The sequence below is a fragment of the Netta rufina genome (assembly GCF_964035555.1).
Source record: "Netta rufina genome assembly, chromosome: 9".
NCBI classification, from domain to species: Eukaryota; Metazoa; Chordata; class Aves; order Anseriformes; family Anatidae; genus Netta; species Netta rufina.
The window spans coordinates 18,338,445-18,358,091 of record NC_140132.1 but is presented as its reverse complement, the minus strand read 5'-3'; the positions used below and the strand labels follow the sequence as shown (position 1 = coordinate 18,358,091).

At 35.6% G+C, this 19,647-nt stretch overlaps 1 protein-coding gene across 6 annotated transcripts in view; it reads left to right on the top strand.

The window, feature by feature from the left end:
- Positions 1 to 19,377, top strand: part of ATP11B (ATPase phospholipid transporting 11B (putative)) — a 61,285-nt gene extending 41,908 nt beyond the window's left edge. Inside the window, exons 28-31 of one of the 6 annotated variants that reach the window (XM_084291676.1) lie at positions 24 to 189; positions 3,992 to 4,077; positions 10,201 to 10,334; positions 13,984 to 19,377. In XM_084291676.1, coding sequence (XP_084147802.1) covers positions 24 to 189; positions 3,992 to 4,077; positions 10,201 to 10,303 — 355 coding nt within the window. In that variant the 3' untranslated portion in view covers positions 10,304 to 10,334; positions 13,984 to 19,377. Of the gene's footprint in view, positions 1 to 23; positions 190 to 3,991; positions 4,078 to 10,200 lie in introns of all 6 variants that reach the window. The other 5 variants (XM_084291677.1, XM_084291674.1, XM_084291678.1 and 2 more) reach the window with 5 other exon arrangements.
- The last annotated feature ends 270 nt before the right edge of the window (positions 19,378 to 19,647 follow it).

The window sequence follows — 19,647 nt, the reverse complement described above, 5'->3', positions numbered from 1 at the left end:
TACCACTTCTTTTAACTTCTCAGGCCATTTTTACATACCCAGGATATGTACTTTGTATTTGTTCAACTGTTGTCAAGTGGTTCTGCTTGGTTTGCCATAATCCTCATAGTAGTTGCTTGTTTGTTTCTTGATGTTGTGAAGAAAGTTCTGTACCGACATCTACAACCAACGAGTACTGAAAAAGCTCAGGTAATGTTATGCTTTTATATCCAGCTTGATCAATATGTGAAAGAATGCATTTGTTAAAATCTGTCTTGTAAACTAATTACTTTCCTGTGTTATTTTGTTGTCCTCTTATACTGCTGTCATGTTTAATGTATAAATGAGTGTTCTCATTTCAAAAGATAAATTTTAATTGAGCATTACCAAAATGAGAACACCATTTTACAAGGCAATGACATCTATGCTTAAGTAATCAATATATTAACAATAGTAGACTTACTTATAGAGGGGTCATTCGATCTTTTGCATCTCAGTTTGCAACTGCATAAGAGGATCATATATACCTGCTTTAAAATGGTAACTGAATTTGTTTGTCTAGGTATTAGAAGTTTTCTTCAACTGTAATTAATACTGAATAGTTCTTAAAATGTTGATGAAAACAATTTTAAATAATACTTTAGTAGGACTTGTTTTAATTAGTATTTCTTAAATCTTGTTTGTGTTATACATATGCCATGTAAATAATTGCTGATTATATAATTAAAGATAATTACCCATGTGGTATTTTCCTAAATTCATAGATGGGGTCTAAAGAGACACTGATAATAGAATCTTTCTCTTGCCTGAAGCAGGCCACAAAATCTCCTTGAAATCATTCTTGTTGAAATTAAGCTCTCTTTTAGTTAAACGTGTCCTCTGTATTTGAGTGTTTTTACTTTTTAGTGGCAGTACAGAGAAGTCTTGACCCACAATTCTCAGTCACCCTCTCTGGTTTTATTTTTCAGCACTTATCTTTGTATACCCTTTCTGATAAACTGTAAGTTCTTCTGTTAATGACTTTTTTATTCACAGTTAGGTTTCTGATCAAATTAATTTGATCTGACAGAGATTGAACTTGAACTTCTGAAGGAGAGAAAAAAAAAAAAAAAGTTTGTAATCTATACTTCTGTAATCTGTACCACTCCTTAAATTTTGTCTATCACCACAAGACACAATATTCCAGCATTGCTTACATCAGTGCCAAGTATGGAAATTACAAGTTCCTCAGCTGTATTCAGTTCACTAAATAATATAGGTCAATAACCTGTTATCTTCTGCATCTTTCTTATCTGCAAGAGCTGGTTTTCTTCCAGGTCATTGCCAAGAGGTCAGATAGCAGTAAAAAAAGACAGTAAATAGAAAAGCAGCCAGTTGATGAAGTTAGCCCATATACAGTTCTCTTCTGAAAACTGTTGGCAGTTTTTAGTCTGTTTAATGTGTGCCATATTGATTTTTGTGGTGTCCTAGATGCTTAATCCAAATTTTATTGAGCTATGTACACAGAACTCTTAACCACATTACATCAGTGTTGTTAACTTTAGTATTTAATCTTTAAATTACTTTGATGTATGTGCCTTTTTATTCACTTGAATTATATTACCCTTCTAATTTGTGTTTAAAAACATCCATGTGAGATGTTCTGCTGACAAACCTGTAGCTAGCCAAAATATCTATTAATCCCTTTTCAGAATTGGAATACTAGCTGCATTTTCCACTCCTGGAATTTAATAGCTGAAATCCAAGCTTTAATCCGAGTGGTTGTTCTTAAAAAAACCACTAGCTTACAGAAAACTGCTCAGATAGACCTGCTAAGAATCCTGATTGCATGTTTGATTTTAGAGAACTTCTTCTTTACTTACTTAGATTCTTTTTTTTTTTTTTTTTTTCCCTTAAAAACTTAAAACAATATTTATTGAACACTTCCATTTCATTTCTTTACATCAACTATTTCTGTTTGGCAGTGTATCAGTATGGTTGCTGAGGTTTCTCGTGTCCCTAAAAAAAAAAAAAAAGCACTTGCATTAAAATACCAAAAGCCCTACATTTTTCCTGTAGCCTTTGCCATATAATCCTTATTTCATTGTCTTATTTTCTTAATTGATTCAAAAAAAAAAATCGGGTTAAGTTTGTTTCAATTACAGTCGTTTGTATCAAGGACACAATCAGGCTTCTTACCTTTAAGAAACCATCTTGATGGGCATTTAACACATTTCTTGTGGCTATAGCTTAATTCATGGCCATGATAATTTTGTTTTGTGCACAGCTTGGTTTTCCTTTTCCTCATTCTGCAGTGCCATTTGACAGCCATTTCAACGCCAAGGTCTGTGTTTACTAAAGCACTGCCTTTTTCTGAAAACTAGCTCCTGACACTGCAAAGTTTAAGTATTTAAAATGTGATTTGACCAAAAATTCTTCAGCAGCCAGCTGGTGGTTTCTCTGCATGTCTGATAGCAAAATCACAGTTAAAAATATATTTCCAAAAAGAAGTCACCTGTTTGTGGCTTTTATGAGGTTTATTTTGTTGAGATTTTCCCCATTTTAATGTGACAATTGGCCCTACAGAATTTCATAGGTTATTCTTCAAGTGAAGAAGTAGACGTAAGTGAATATATTCAAGGTGACCAACTTATTTTCCACGCTTACTTTCAGGAAGTAACAGGATGCTTCTTTCATTATTATACCTCATTAGATGTATTTTAAATTTGAGGTGAATATTTTTCTTTCAGTTTCAAAGCAGAGGAAATGACTCAAGCTTTCCAATAGAGTGAGTTTGGAGAACACTTGTGTCCTAAAGCACCCTCTGTGCAACTGAATTATTTTTAATTTTTCATTTTTAATTGTATGACTAAAGTGGTGCATTTGCATGTTGAGGGAAGAAAAGTTTAGTTTACAGTTCCTAAGTTTTTATTAGAGCAAGACAAATTGTTACATGAACTAATATTTAGTTACTGATGTTTAAATTCATAGCTATTTAAATTACTTCTTCCCTCCATTATTTAGATTGTAAAATATTCCCCTGAAAGTTGTGAGTAAAACTAACATGGCTTTCTTGACTGAAAATGCTTGTTCCAATTATTTTGCTCTTCCAGAAACTTAGAGCACACTATTTGTGTGAATTACACACTGTAGCGCTTTGAATTAACCCAATCTATAGGTGTCTACATTACTCTATTGAGTATGTAAGCAACTTAATTTTAAATCCTTTAATTGGTGTAAGGTCATAGTATCAACAGTCATGGTTAAATGTTACACTTAGATAAATTACTTCCAAGAAAGCGATTAAATTTAACCAGTATAAGGGAGAACCACTTTAGAAGGTGTTAAACTTTAAATGTAATTTTTCTATGTTCTACAATGACTTTAAGGAAAATAAAAATCTGTGTCTTCCATGGGCTAGCATGAGTTGACTTCTATCACAGGATTAGCTTGGTTAGATCTACCTTTCCCTTTTAGGGTACCAGTGTCTTTTTTTTTGTTGTTGTTTGTTTTGGTTTAGGTTGTGTTTTGGTTTGTTTTTCTCCTGTGTTCCTAGTTTTTTTGCCGACCTTGAAGAGAATACATCATATGTTTGACTTTGGTCTTCTGCCTTTGGTCTTTTACCCCGTTCTGGGTAATTTCTGACTATAGTTCTGTTCTTTCCCAACTATGGCAAGTAGGAAGACTTGGACAGTAAGGGAAATCTGAATCAAAATATAAATCTTGTGGTAAATCACAGCACTGTTGAGGAAACAAGGTAATACAGAGTAAGGATGTGAGGTAAAGTATAGACATGTAAGCGTAAAGGCCTTTGTCTTTAGTGTGAAAGCCGAGGTGCACTCAGGTATGGTCCTCCCAAACAACAACTGGCCGTGATGATCCAGGAACTGTCTTAAAGGTACCAGGCTTGTGTTTCTGTATATAATGTGCATACCACTTTTATAACAATGTCTTGTCCTGTGTCTTTCTCTTAGAAAATTACTGCTGCTACTGACTGACATGTATGTTCCATCCCTTCTCTGTCCAACTGTAGATGTACTCCAACAGAGTTGCTTTAAGTGACGAGTTCATCGCACTGCAGCCATTGTCCAGGGCAAGGAATCAGCTGAGCAAAATTAGGTAGAGTAGGAGGGACAGTTCCTCATCAACTCTTATGCATGCTGAAGGTGAACTAACCAGTGCTGAGAGAGATGGGAAGAGGCATGAATATTAGCGGGTTGAGAGGGCAATATAGTGCAGATACATTAAGTTTGGTATATTTCTTGGCTTCGCTCTATGTTTTTGAGCCAAATGCTTCTCCTAAGTAGCATGTTGGACGTGCTTTGTTTTTAGGAAAAAATATCCCTAGCATGATGCTCTACTTTTGGAATAGACCTAGCTCTTCTTGCATCCATTTTTAAATAATTATAGTTTCTAGCATGGTTAAAATGCTTTAATTTCTTCATGATCAAAATTAATAGTGCTTTTTGCATGTTGGATAATTTCAGCTTCATCAGGCCGTGACAGGAAGGTCCATATATTTCAAGCAGCAGTTTATTGCGAGTTGTTTGCCCGTTTTAATTTGCTTTCACTTGTGTTGAAAGTGCAGAAAATGTTTTAAATTTGGGTGCATATGTACACTTGTGCAGCTAAGGCTTTCTGTGTTTGTTCTGTGCATATATGAAGTGAGTGTTGTTTATTTTGACTGTTACAGGTACATGTTCTCAAATACATTTTATACAAAGTTCTAGAAAATTATACAAGAAAAGATAAGTGTACATGTGTAGCAGAGTTCAGTACGTGAAACGCTATCAAATAATGATTCTCACTTGTAAGACTAAAACATTCTTATGCATCAATAATGTCTTAATCTGTTTGATGTATTATCCTACCCTTATCTACATCTATATTATATGGTAAGAAATAATGCAGAGAACTGATTTCTTTTACATAATTTGTAGGTAACTGTTGCCTAAAAGCATGAGAATGGATGCTAGGAGAACCAAGCAACCCATGTTTGGGGGGTTTGAGACACTAATTTACATTTTTTTAATAAGGGAAAGTAGAAGAGATGAAGTTGTCATTGGAAGTGGTTAGAGTATTTTTAAATCAGTTAATTGAAACAATAAAAGCCCTATTAAAATCAAAAAGAAAAAGCTTTCTGTTTGCTCTGAGAGTGGACAGTATATTTGCAGGGAGACATCTGAAGTGGCTGTTCTGCTCAGATGGCTTATTAACAGGTTTTAGCCATTATTTGTCACACTGTGAAAACACGTCAGGAATTCTGCAATTTAGATTGCCAAACACCCCAGAGAGGCATTGTTTTTTGTTTTGTTTTTTTTTTTTTATTTTATTTTCTTTAAATTTAGCACTTACTAGCTTTAAAGCAGAGGCAAAAACTGCAGTACAGCTACCTCTTCAATTTTAGTAAACTTAGGACTTGGCTTTCTCTAGTTCTTCGTTAGTCTTCAGATGAAAAGCAAAAGCAATATAGTGCCAGGTTTAACTGACGTATGCCATGTTCTGAGAATGTGCTTAGTGTTCTGTTGATATACCAAAGCAATGGTATATCAACAGAACATTAACACCTTTTATGAATGCAAATTAAAATATATGGGATGTTGTAATCAAATTTTGCGTGGTTAGACTTCAGTGTCCAAAAAAGTTCAAGTTTATAAAACATTTGTGGTGTACACAGAATTAAGAGCTTGGGGTCTTCTAAACATCCCTGTGATTTCTGTAAGGCAGAAATGCACTCTTGTGTATGCCTCTTAAACTCTTACCTCTGAACTATAATGTCATTTTGTAGCTTGGGATGAAAAGGAAATACGACAGCACAGGTCAGGTGCAGGCTTTATGCTTACCTGGAGACGGATGACTGAATACTTGAAAAAATTCCTTTTTCTTTCTTCTATAGCTGTCTCTAGTTAGTGGAACATGTCAAATTCTATCTTGGGCTATTAACTGGGCTCCCTTGTATCTCATTTCTGTTTTTTCTTTGTAAACAAAGTTTTGCGTGTGAGGTTTGTGTTAAATGTTTGATGTCTCTGCTTCGTAAGAACTGTCAGAAATCTTAATCTGCATGCAAGACGTGTTGTTCAGATACATGTTCTAATTCTAATCAGAGATTAACTGTTTATAGAGGCTTTTACATTTTGACAGTGTATTACAGTTGTGCACAGTGTCAGGGAAACAAAAAACACAGACAGGATTTTTATTTACAGGGAAGGTTGTCAGTGCATAACATATGTAGGACTCTTAAACTGGAGCATTTACCTTAGCATGAGACCCTGTTCTTTCTTCATCTGCCCTCCCATGAATCTGTTGTTGGCTTGTTTTCCTTTCATCTCTGTAGAGATCTGCTTTCTTTACTTGTCTCCATAACTTCTGGCCCTGTCTTTATGGCCTTCATTACTTGTCTGTATTTTTTCCTCTAGTTGCTGTTACATAGGATTCCTCTCCTAATAGCTATCATATGTGATCTAGACCAGCTGTGTAGAAGTCAGAGCAGGGAGTTTTCTGTTCCTTTTACACATTCCTTACAGAAACCACATAACTTCCAAAAAAAACTGTACGAGTGTACAGTAGTGAAATATATCAGAACACTATAATTTGCTAAACTTTGAACAAACTTTGTCTTCCTTTACAGGTTTGTATATTGTGTTAGCATAGTGTGTTGCTTGTCTGTGAGCTAATCCACAGAACCTATGATAGGAAGAGGGAATCAATGAGAGAGTAGATTTTTCATATTGATTTTCAGTGACAAAAGTGTACATGTGTACTTACTGGAAAATACTTTTTACTAATTATTTTGAAATAATTGAAAAAAATGGCATTTGTAGGTTTACTTGATGTGAAGAAATGAAGAGTAGAAAAAAAAAAGTTGAAATTATAAGTTCCAATGAAGTTGCTAGATGTCAGTACTCTTATATTCTTTTAAAATTCTAAAGCTTTCTAATTGTCATTTTGTTACGCAGCATGTTATGGATTAAAAAACAGAAGTGAGCTTTAGAAAAGGGAGTTAAGTTGCAACTTAATTGTAGATTAGCAATACCTGTATCATATACCTTCTTAAATGTCCATACGGCATCAGACACGTTGGTAGTTAGCACCTGGGCTCAGGAAAATACCCTGCAATATTTGTACCTTGATGTGCATGGTTAAATACATTTACTGTTCAGCGAAGTCCCAACTGTGTATTTCAGTGTGATTACATGTTTGGTTGAAATGTCTGTTGTGTCACATATTGAACACCTTGTAGTAAGATGAACAAATTGAAATGATCCTTCCTGTTGGAAAAGGACAACTAAACCTCAATCTGAAAATTTGAAATAAATGTCAGACTTAGTTTCCCCTTCTGCAGTCTGTGGTGCACAAAAAGACCAAACTTTTCTAATACTTGTGCGCTGATAAACCATGTGTTTTACCAATTAACTTGAAAAAATTGCCTCTTCCATGTAAATGTGCCCTGTTCTCTCAAGAACAAATCTGTAAAATGAAAGTTCATGTGGTAACTGTTTTAAAGCAATGCAAGCGTGGTGCTTTATAAGATCTGTTGCTTTTCTGTCCTTCTAGATGGAAGAAGATAAGGGTTCAGTCAGCTCAGCATGTGACTTTGCTGAAAGCAAGCACAGAGGGGAGGACAATAGGCAACTGCTAGATCCATCTAGCCTACAGGACAGTTCTTACGTTCACTAGGTAGTACTCCCACTCTACCCTACTGTGTGTGTATATATATTTATAAATATCATTTCATAGACAGTCATGAAGCCATCTCCAAGATGCAAGTTTTCTCGTAGATACCAGAAATGTGGGTATCACAGTATGTGGGTCTGATTTTCTTTATCAAACCAAATCACTCTTTAATTCAGCATTTCAACTGTGTTTTTCATTTATTACATTAAATGATCTGTTATAATACCTGTTCTGTTATGGTGATCCCAGATCTTACCTTCTGAAAAGACTGTTTGCAGCCCAAATGTGAATAATATCGGATATTTCTCTGTGTGTATTGATTTTGTAAGCATTGGCTCACCTCCCTTTTATCTCTTGAGGGTATGTTTCAGGTCTTTGGCATGGTAAGGCAGCAGAGCATAATCATCTCCATATTTTACTTTACTATAGACCTATGATTGTAACTCTCTGCCACAGAGAGAAAAGTGGGAAGAGCTCTTTAGCATAATATAAATATCTTCCTTCCATACAGTGGGCATAGATATTAAAACCCACGTTCTCCAGGCAGTGATACCCAACATATGTACACATAAAACGGAGTTTATGTTGTGTCCTTAATGCATGTCCAGTATTACTTTACACTTAGATGTGAATTTGATAGAACATAAATGTTTTGTGCAAGCTTACGTAAGGTCAGATCTATTGTTTTTTTAAAAGGATAATATTAACTTCTCCATAAATAATGGTTCATGTATGAGCCCAGCTTTTTGTTAGCCTCTAACTTGAGAGGAACGAAGGAGATTCTACTGCAGAGGAGTGACCAAGCCTCCAAATCCAGAACTGAAGGTTCCCTCCTTGAGAGCTAGTTTGCATGACTCCTGGTTCTTCTTTATGCCAGTCTTTTAATAACGTCAAGGACTGCTCTGTGTCAGGACTTTTGAAATCTTAAGTGGAGGAATGTTCAGAGTTTGTCTTGCTGTTAACACAACAGTGAAGATCACTGTATGTGTGGCAGGGAGCTTGCTTTCTGACCTCCTGCTAGGAATTGCTTCTGCTCTGTGTAATTTCTTGTCTAATACTCTGTCAGCACAATAAGAAATTGCCGTGAAGGTTGTACTTGCTTTCAGTGCAACTCTGTAAATTATGCTGTTCCTCGTCATGGTATCTTCTGTGACAGCACAGTTGTGCACTGTACTTGGATTTCTTGGATTTCCAAAAGTCTCCTGTTTCTTTTGGCTGCTTGTTCATTCTAGAAAAGGAGTTGTTCTGTTAGGAAGCTGTAATCTGTCCAAGTTGCCTGGGTTTTAGGGGATTAGGAAGGAATGTGTCTGCTCATAATCAATGTGTCTGCTCAGAGAAACTTTTCTCTGAGAAACTGAGGTGTTAGTACCGGGTGAGAATGGGTGGCATGAAAGAAATTGGGTTTGGAAACCAAAGTCTTTCAGACAACAGTCATTTACTTTCAGTCACGTGGTGAAAAGTCGGGGAACGTTCTTAAAACTGAGCTGTGCCCTGCCATAGGTTAAGCTGACTTCTCATGGGTTTCCTCATTCACAGGTGTCTGAGAGTGAGTTAAGAATAATGGGTGCTTAAAATCAGCCTGTATGTTTGGCAGTTGTTTGACAGGATGCTCTCATGTAGACTTTTTAAGTAAAATCAGAAAGAATCCCCACACTCCGCTTTTCCTTTTGGAAAGAATGCTAAAATCAGATTTGGATATTCTCTATCCAATAGTGCTAAGTTTCAGTTGGATTTCACTTGTGTTGCAGTTGACTAGTGTTCAAAAATAATAGGGGAGTACAGCAATAGATGTAATTTACCTTTAACCCGTACATCTCCATGTAACTTTCATTTTGTTTGGGTCCTTTTCTCATTATGCTAAGAATGAACAATAGGAAGTTTGTTATGCTAATGCTGAATTGCTCTTCGTACTGACATAAGCTTGACTAAACCTTTTTAGCATCCGTCTGATTCGTATCTAGAGATTTTCACAAAATTAGGGATTTGCTTTTGTTCCTTGCAAAGGCAAGGATGTGTGTACCTGTGGTTGTGATAGGATCTAAATTATTATCGGAAGTTGCATTCTATGCTTCTTAAAGAATAATTAATACTTACAATCACATTGCTGCACTGTTATTTCGTAGCCTTGATTTGAAGCTTTCTCTAAATAGATTTTGCTTAAAAAATACACCTGCAGATTATATAAATTGTTGTACCTCTACTGAGTTTAATCAAGGCTGGACAGTTTAAACTGCATGATGCTCTGCTCCAGAAATTCATTTAGCTGTAATGCAGAAAATTGGTAACCAGTTTATTTTTATCATTAAGCACAAATGGTGTTATACAGTTTCCATATGCTCAGCGAGGCTGTGTTTTAAACCTTGGGAACATCAAATAATAGTGTTTATAGGCCTTGGGAAGGGAAATGGTGAACAGCATTGTAGTTCTTCAGTAAGATTGAAAAATATTCAACACATTAACTTCAAGAAAACCTGCCTTTCCTAAGTGATTTCTGATAACATCTTTATTGCTAGAATTTACAAATACTAATTTTATTTTATTTTTCTTTTTTATGTTTCATCCTTCCAGCTTACTGAGGCAAGTTCAGGTATCAACTGCTTGGACTCCATGTGCTGCTTCTCAGATGGGGAAACAGCATGCACATCTGTTAGAAGAATGCTGGAACGACTAATGGGAAGATGTAGTCCAACCCGGGTCAACAGGTGTGGAATTTCTCTCAATAGCCTTTGCTGCAGACGATTCTCCTATAAACTGGAACCTGATGAGCCTGCAGCTATAGATGTCTAACAAACCAGCTGCAGGTTTTGTTTATTTAAGTAGGAAATGCAACACTTTATTGTACTTTATTCATCCTCAAAGATAAGTTTCTTTCTTCTTTTTGAGTGCTTTCTTTTGGGATGGGGAGGGGGAAAAACGGTTTTCAAAAAATTTCTGTTATAATGTTTAGTTTGGCTTAGTACAAGTTCTTGCATTGTATCTATCATAATTTCTCTTGATTTTTTTTGTACATTCTTCTCTTTAGATAATCAAGCCTCGCTGCTGCTTTTATTCTTCTGTTTTATGATTTTTTGCCTTCACGAATCAGGAGTTGTTTGTAAAGTCAAAAGACTTTTCCCCTTGGTTCTTGATGTACAACCTCCAAATATTTACCTTGGAGCTTGAATTACTCCTGAAGATACAGAAAAGGCTCACACCCCCTCCTTGAATATAACTTTATTGTTATAAGGAAAGTCTTTAATCTTGCAGCCATTGATTGATATGGAGATTAAATATTTTTGTAGTATAACTTTTATAATCTATTTCTAAAATCAGTGTAATTGACAGAACAGAGCCATCAGGTTCTAAGAATTTTAAACGTTTTTTAAGTTCTAGAAGGTTTATTGTCAAAATCATGTGTGCCATTCCAAAGTATGTGCTAAATAAATCTTTTCCTTCACAAACCACATGTAAAATAAACCTCTGTGGGATAAAAGCACGTTACAGTAATCAAATACTTCTGAGGAGCGATACTTTTCTTGCAGTGAGCAAAACTGTGAGGGGAAAAAAGCTCTTACTAAATCTGCTCATGTGCCATCTCCCCGTTTCCAAATAGAGAGGGCTGTCTTACAAACACGGAAATATTTGGGGGTAGAAATACAAATGGTCTTTTGTACATCGTAATCTCAATCCCTGAATGATACCATGGTCCTTCATTGGTCAAAAGGCAAACCTGAAAAAGTTGCACTTCACGCATTTTCAAGGAAACTCATTTTGTATTTGACACTTTGTCTCTTTTCGTTAAAGGTCATGATATCATTCGTTCAGTGTGAAATCTTGTGTGGGTAATTTTCACTGACAAGCTTTGTCAGTTCTGATTTTGCCTTTAGGTATTGACGTGATACGTAGTACATCCCTGTTTTGAACTCTTGTGTTGAACGCCATGTCTGTGGTTTCAGTTGGTTTCTCATTTGGCTTGCTTATGAAATTAACTCAGCATTTCTACAAATCTAGGGTATGATTATGCAAAATGTTTCATTCCATATGAAAAATGAACTGTTATGATAAGTACATTTTTAATTAAATTCTTGCTGTATAGAAGGCGGGCATGATGTGTAAAATAAACAATTTAATAGAATTCTTAATCTACAAGATGAGCATTTAATTGGTCTAAAAATCAACATCTTGGTGGTATTTGCTCTAAGGTCTTGTGGCTTTTTTTGTTATTTTGTTTCTTTTTTTGGTGTTTTTTCACCACCTCTGTGTAAAACTGTGCTTTACAAATGAAACATTTCTCGTGCTATTTTTTTTCATTTATTGTTATCTAATTAGAGCAGATTTTTTGGTTAACATTTGCTTTAGTAATGTGTAATTTTACAAGGTAGGTATTCTGTTTCTGCAATGTATTTACACTTTTACCATTTCCTTATTTCACGCAGTTTGTTTTTCTTTAACTTAAAAATATTTATTGAAGATGAATCATATTTGACAGAATATTAAGCATTTTTTGAAGATTGCTTTTTCTCAGCTTTTGTGTCTGTTTACCTCATAATTTTCAAATGAAGTTACACCTAGCTAAGTAACTTCAGAATTGTTAGAACACCGAAGTTAGTATTATGTTTATTGATTATGCAAAACTGTAGTGGTGCCGCACTAGGGCTTGAAGCTCCGTAGCTTTTGCTTTTGCCTCTGGTTGAAATTTCTTTGAACCACTTTCTCATTTCACTTAATTTTCTGTACAGTAGAACTACAAAGAAAACTTTTTATTTCAGTCTTTTCTCCAGTGACTTCAGTTGCATCCACAGCAACATCACTTAAAACCTAGTCTAAAAGTCAAGACTGTTTACATTCTTCCCTTACACTTGCCTTATAATATGTGAAAGTCTTTGTTTATTTCTTAATGTACTAATTGCTTTGATCACATATGGCAGGTGTAAGTTGAGAAATCCTGAAGGTACAGTTAGAAAAGCTATTTGGTGATTTAAAAATGCTTGTAAATTTTCTTGAGCTGCTTTCATTGTACTTAATAGCTGATGTCTTAGATCACACAGTCACAAGTTAGACAGCCTCTTGCATACTTATGCTGTATAAAGCAGCTTCATATTCAACCAGGAGACAGCAGCAAATTGTAAGCATGCTGTGGAATGATGAGCAGAATTTTAAATAATATTGATGTAGATAGATTGTGTTGTATTTTGTGCTCCTGATACTCTGTCAAATATGATAACTGAACATGAAATCAAATACGGTATCAAATTTTGATAGAAACGTTGATGAATCAAAGTTGTGCAAATGCTTGGAGTAGAGGGCTATAGGAATTCAGTACTTACTGCTTGTAAAACGTATTCAAGAAGTATTTTCTATAGTTTCATTCACTATAAAATGTGTGTTGTAGTATGATGAAATGCATTTTTGTCTGTCTGTTCCATTAAACTGTCTGTCAGTTTGTCAGTCACTAAAATATTAGGAATGCTGGATCACATACATTCTTGTACAGTAGGGCTCATTAATGTGTTGTTGGCTCTGCCATTAGTAGTACTCGTGTCAAGGCACTGCATGTAACAGTTCTAAAGAAACAGCAGATTTCTGACAGAGGAAAATTTGGAGGATAAGTTTGTTATACTTGGATTTCTTGCATTCCAACCCTTTATTTTTCAGCTTTTCATGTACAGTCCTATAATATTTTTCAACCAGAAACAATGGCCCCTCTAAAGTGTTTCTTCACCAAAAGCAGTAATCCGTCCTTGAGAGAGAGATGTTGCAAGATCACTTCTGAATCAAGAGTCATAACATGTTAGATATTTTTCCCGATGTCTTAAAATTTAACTTAAATTTAACAGTAAGGGTTGAAATAAACTCATGGCTGCAGATAAGGTTTTGCCCACCCGTAACTTGAGACAGCACGGGCGTTTAATGTTAGAACAGCAATCTACTGGCATGCTGTGGTTAGCTGTGCTTACCACAAGGCTTTACTAGAATGACTTCAGGCAATCAAACCGTAGCGTTCAAAGTGCCTGAACTTACGTGTGCAACATTTGTGAGGCACAGTACTAAAACTAGTTGGAAAGCTGGCCAATAAATATAAACTTCTGGTTATTTAAGTTTAAAGCAGTGAAAATATCTGTAGCTGAGATTAACTTTACCTTTCTGGAAGGCATGGAATTTTTAATTAAATAGTTGGCTCTATTAACTATAGTGTACTTTCAAACGTTTAAATGAATTGCAGCTTTTTACATAAAACTAATAGATTAGTCTTTTAAAGAGCTTCATTTGCCTGATCTCCTAACATTTTTTCTTTGCTTTCATAGACTTTGCGCCTTGCCTCTAGATTATAAATTCCCAGTCAGCCAAACTTTTCTTTTATTGTTACTTTAGATCATGGAGTTCATCGGATCCCTTCTATGCCAACGACAGAAGCATCTTGACTCTCTCCACAATGGACTCATCCACTTGTTAACAGGGACATTTGTAAATGCCTTGTGGAAGCCATGTGGTGCTCACATACCTATAGTAGGTTCTGAAGTGAGTTCAATGCTGCATCCCTGCCCTAGACAGGACTATAGCATGACTTAAAGACAAACTGTGGCTTGTCTTTTGGCCTAGCATAACAGTCATATGGACTGTAATTGCTTCCAATAGTTTTTCTAATTATATCCACAAGTTGCTAAACAATTTTTTAAGGAATACGTTTACCTCTGACCATTTAATCTTTTTTGTTACCATGTTAGCAGATTGGAATCTTGTATTTGATACTTGAGACACTGATGTAACACAGCAACAAAATCTTTCTTCTCCCAAATCCAAACGATTCAATAGAACTGAATTTGCAAAATGAAACTTTATTAAAAAGTTGCATTTTTCATGATGACCCTTCACTTTACATACACACACTCACGCACTCATTTTGAACCTGTTTCTTACAGATGCTGTCTTAACGGTTTTCAAATCACTCTTGTTATTTCCATGGGTGGTTACTACAGTGTATAAGCACTCAATACTTTTGAGAGTGAAATACAATTCAAATATTTATGCTGGTGTATGAATAGCAATGTGTTAGTCATCACTGAAAAGCAGCTAGTTTACAGATCAGTAATTTGGAATTGTAAGGGGTGTAACAGTTCACTTTTCTTGAAGTACAATTCAGAAGCCAGTCATCTTTTCTAATGCTCTGTGTTTTGTTATAACAATTCACGAATTTGACATGGAAAATTGGGAAAGAAATTGTGGATTGTGCAGGTGTCTCACTAGCATAAATTTTTTGAATGAGTAATTCTTTTATCGTTGGGGAATCTTTGCATGTTTTCTTTTTCATGTATTTATATTTGGTCATGTTGTACTTCAAAGATGCAATTAATGCTTAATTATCTTCATATATCTAAAGGATCTGAGACATTGGTGGCAATGTTTTTATACCTAAGTATGCCAATAAAAACAGATTGCACAGATGCAACTTTGAATGGTACATCGTGCAGGTACTTTTTTTTCCCCTCCCCTCTTCTCTCACCAGTGTAAGTGTGTCTGGATGTTCGGGGCTGTGTAGCAACATTTGCCTCTTCATTCTGCTAAGATGGCTAAGCTTACTAGTTGTCTCAAACGTGGGAGGTAAAATGGAGGTGCTGCCACTAGAGATATAATAGAGCATTGTCTTAGGTAGGCTTCAGGTAGAGGCCAGTAAAAATGCTGCTGCTTCTGGATGCTTGTTTGGGAATCCAGTTTGGAGTCAGTCTCTGATACTGAAGAGGTCCCATCAATATTGTAAATATCTTCCTTGTCAGACAGCAAAAGATTAAATATATATATATATATTCTTTGTGGAATAAAATGTAAATCGAACAGACTGTAAATAGCACCTGTAAGTAGTGTCTATGCAAACCTGTTAAGCTTCAGTTAAGCTTAATATGGACAAAAACAGCATTAGCTGCTGTCACCCTGTCTGTATGAGTTTTTGCTATTGGCTCAAGCACTGTCTCCCAAGCAAATTCTGTGGCAGAAACATCTTGATGTGATGTCCTAGTGGGGCCAGGGAGGAGAGTAATCCCTCTTGTTCCTATCATCCCAAATTCTCCCAAGTTCAGTGAGCTGCAGGTGAGGTCCAGTTCTCCTTGTGTCATGTTTTGGATGTTCCTTAACCTATAAACGGGTCTGCTATTAATTGTTCTAGCTCATGGCTTTAACTTGTGTTAGTTCAGTTCTCGTGGAACTTTATCTTTGCATTAAGGACTGGAAGCTTCATTCTAAACTGAAGGCTGCAGATACTACTAGATCTTCAAGTTTTCATTGTTAAAGGCAATGTTTTTGTAGTAAATTGTCATTGCAACCTTGTTTTGGAACTTGTAGTGACTTGAACATGCAAAATAATAGGTTTTCATCCTGCTGGTATTAGACCAAGATCAGTTCACAACTAGAAGCCATAAATAAGTTATGACATGAGGAAAGAAATAGGAAATTTTCCTTTTAAATAAGTATTTTAGTGTTCATAGTATATACTTGTATCATGCCTTTGACTGTCTAAGTGCAGTGCATGAAGCTTTTAGCTGTATACTAGATCCCTACATTGAATGTTCAGATGGATAAGAAATAACTGAACATAGTCTTGCATACCACATGTAATGGGCATTAACATGCAATGTTGCTAACTGCATATACTTCAAGACCTGGTTCCTGTGCAGATATGTATTAAACTCCTTGCTGCCTCTCCCTTCCCCGAGAAAATTTTTAAGCAGATATGCAATATATATATATATTTGGATTTCATCTACTCCTCTAGCTTTATTTACATTTCATGTATATACTAATAATTATTTTCCAAATAATGATGCTCTTAATGACTTATTTTTCTGAGCCAGTCTTCTAGCTGCCATGGGTATCCAGGAAATAAGAATGTTTTAGATTATTCTAACAGATCTCTGCTGTTTAGCTGTATCTTTTATGTCTGAACCACCATGTTGAACTTCTCAGAAGTACTTGTTTGTCCATGTCAGCCATAGCATCCAGTCAGTTTGTCTGACCATCTTAGGCCTCATTACCTCATCAGTATGTGTGGTTAGTGTATTGTGTATTGAAATATAAACTGTGGTTAACTTTGTAAAGAAAGTCAAAGGCTTTGATAAACAACCCCACTCCAAGCATTTAGATTGGTTCAAGCTCTGTACATAAATAGATTTTGGCTTTTACCATACAAATATGTTAATTATATTTGCTCAAAAGAAGCACAGCACTGTATTTGAAAAATAATTTACGTTCATTATGTGTTTCTTTAAAACCTTCCATCTCCTCTTCTCCCTTTCCCCCCTACTTTCCCTTTTCCCAGTGTTTGTAAGGTTACCGAAGAAACATGCATTTAAACAATTCAGGAAGAATTTAAGAATCCATCTGTCCGCCAAGGTATATTTTTTTATTTGCAGTAAATCTAAATCAGTAATGTCTCATTTAATGAGTGTAGAATTGGTTCGTACAAGACCACAGGTTTTGGTCTGACAACTGTTTTGAAAGGAGGAATTGATCATGTTTTTGTAAGTACATCACAGCTCATTTGAAATTGCTTTTATTGAAAGATGAAATAATCTGTGTATTCCTTTGACAGTTAAAATGTATAAAACACTCGTTGTGCAGTGCGTACACTGTAGAAGTCTACACAAAGAAGTTTAAACAAAATGCAACTTACTCAGTTTAATGATAGAATTAATCTCTCTGATTTAGAATTAACGGATGAGGAAGAATTGGCCATAGAGAAGAAATTGTAGAATTATCTCTTGGCCTGAAATCCGTAACATATGGCAGGAAAGCCTACAGTAGACAGTCCAGTAAATAAGAGTGGTGTTTGTCACCTTACTATGCAGCGTCTTTGAAGGAGCACCTTCTCCATTTGCCACCCTGAGAACTGATTTGAATTCTCAGCATTTTTTTTCCTGTTCTGTGAAAAGCGAGGTGGTGGTGTTTAGATAAAACATAGTTACCAAACTTATGCTTTATAAAGGGTGCAGTGAAAAGATGGAAAAAAAAAATATATATATATATATATATTCTATAAGTTTTCTAAGGCTATGGGGGAAGAGGGTACCAAAAAACACAAAGGAGAAAATGCTGAGAACTTCAGCTTTACCTTTTCATAATGATTTGTTTTCTAATGCAAAAGATTATTTAAGAAAAGATTATGCAACTTAGAACGAATATTAGGCAACTATAATTTCTTACCAGGAACCTTTAGTAATACTTCCAAACACTTTTTTTTAATGACTAACTTCTATATTGGAGAAAAAAAAATCATTTTCTAGTATTAGAAATGTCTCAAAGCTGTTCAGTCAGTAGTTAAATTCTTTTTAAGTTTCATCTGACATGTCTAGATTTATTAATATTAGTGATGTTGGTGAAATTCAGGGTCCAAAAGTGCATAATCATGCATAACCATTTTTTAGACTATGTTAGTCTCTTGCTGTAGAATAACTGATAGCTATGACACCATTGTGACTGCACCTGCTGCTGCATTGTTACACAAAACACTTCTTAAAAATGGTAATACATTCCTAGAGCTGAGTGAACCGTTTGTCAGGAAAACAAATTAATTTTAGATTTTTCTCCTAAGTTATTTCCTATTTAGACTTTGTTCTTTGCAGATTTTCTTTGGTGATTCTTTTATTGTCAGTTGTTTTGTATGTTCTTTGCCTCTGCTGTTTGCTTCCAGTGGCATGATTTGTCTGGTTTCTGAGCTGTATTTGAATGACTCAATTTATAAACAGGAGGAGGAAAGATTGGCTGCGCGTGGCTGTATCAGCTCTTGCCATCGATCATCTTAGACAGACATTTGCATCAGTAGTTGCAAGGCTTCTGCTTTCCACAGATTTTTCTACTGCTCATAGAGATGCCAGAAATAACTTAGAGAGACCCTGTCTGCTGCCCAAGCTTCTGTGGCTTTCTTTAAAAGGAATATTCTCATCACTGAAGTATTCACCTTGCTCTAGTTGTTGCCATGTTATGTTGTTTTACAGTAAGTATATAAAATTGTCATCATTGGAGATATGACTTTTTCGTCGTTGTTTTTTTTTTTGTTTTTTTTTTCTGTTTTGTGTAAATGCATGGACAAGAATAAAAATCTGAGGGGCCATGGGCAAAAGGTGTCTATGTAACGTTAAACGGGAAGAGACAAAAAATACTGTAGCTTAGACCATGAAGTGTGACTTGCCTGAAAGAAGCCCTACAATACACCTAAATGTGCTATGGTGTATATTAATTTTTCCTCAGCAGATTTAAAGGGAAGTGTTTGTTTATGAGCCAAGTCCAGTCATTCTTAGCCTTTCTGCATTTCTGCCATGAGTTCAAAGATAAAAGCTAACTCTTTTCCTTTTTCCTCAACTGTATGGATTAAAATGAGAATCATTTTCAGGTACAAAGAAGATGGCATTTGCTAACTACAGCAAAGAATAGATTTTTAAAATTTCCAGTTATGGTTACATTGGAGACTTCAGTTCTTATGCACAATTTAAAATAACAAGCCAGCTAGACTTCTGTTCTGTTATGGGAGTGTGATCAATTTTTTCTTAAAAAAAAATTTAATTATAGCTTTGTGAGGAACATTTGATGGTACACTTTTAACAATGTTGATCCTTAATTTTAGACAAATAAGGGGCATTGACAACTGGAAACTAGCAATAATTAGTACAAAGATTTTTGGGACCTCTGACACTGTGGCTGCCTCATGTTTTTTTGTTTTTTTTTTTGATTCTCTGACAGCGTGTCAATGTTTATTGTACAGCTCGGGCAGTAGAAGTTGTTTTAAAAATGATTTATGGAAATTATATTTATTAAATAAACCTTTCACTTCTAGCTGGGTCATTGTTTTAATTACATACCTGCGTACATACATGCAGGTCACAGCCAGAGCCCTCAGCGCACTCAGGTGAACAGAGCAGTGACCACAGTGACCACTGCTGCTGCTTCAGGAGCTGTGCTGGCCATGGCTGGACTGCGCCTCCACAGCTGCCAGGCTCAGCAGATTGGCCCCTGGGTTCAGGCTCCCCAGCTGCTGAGAGGCCCTGAAGCAAC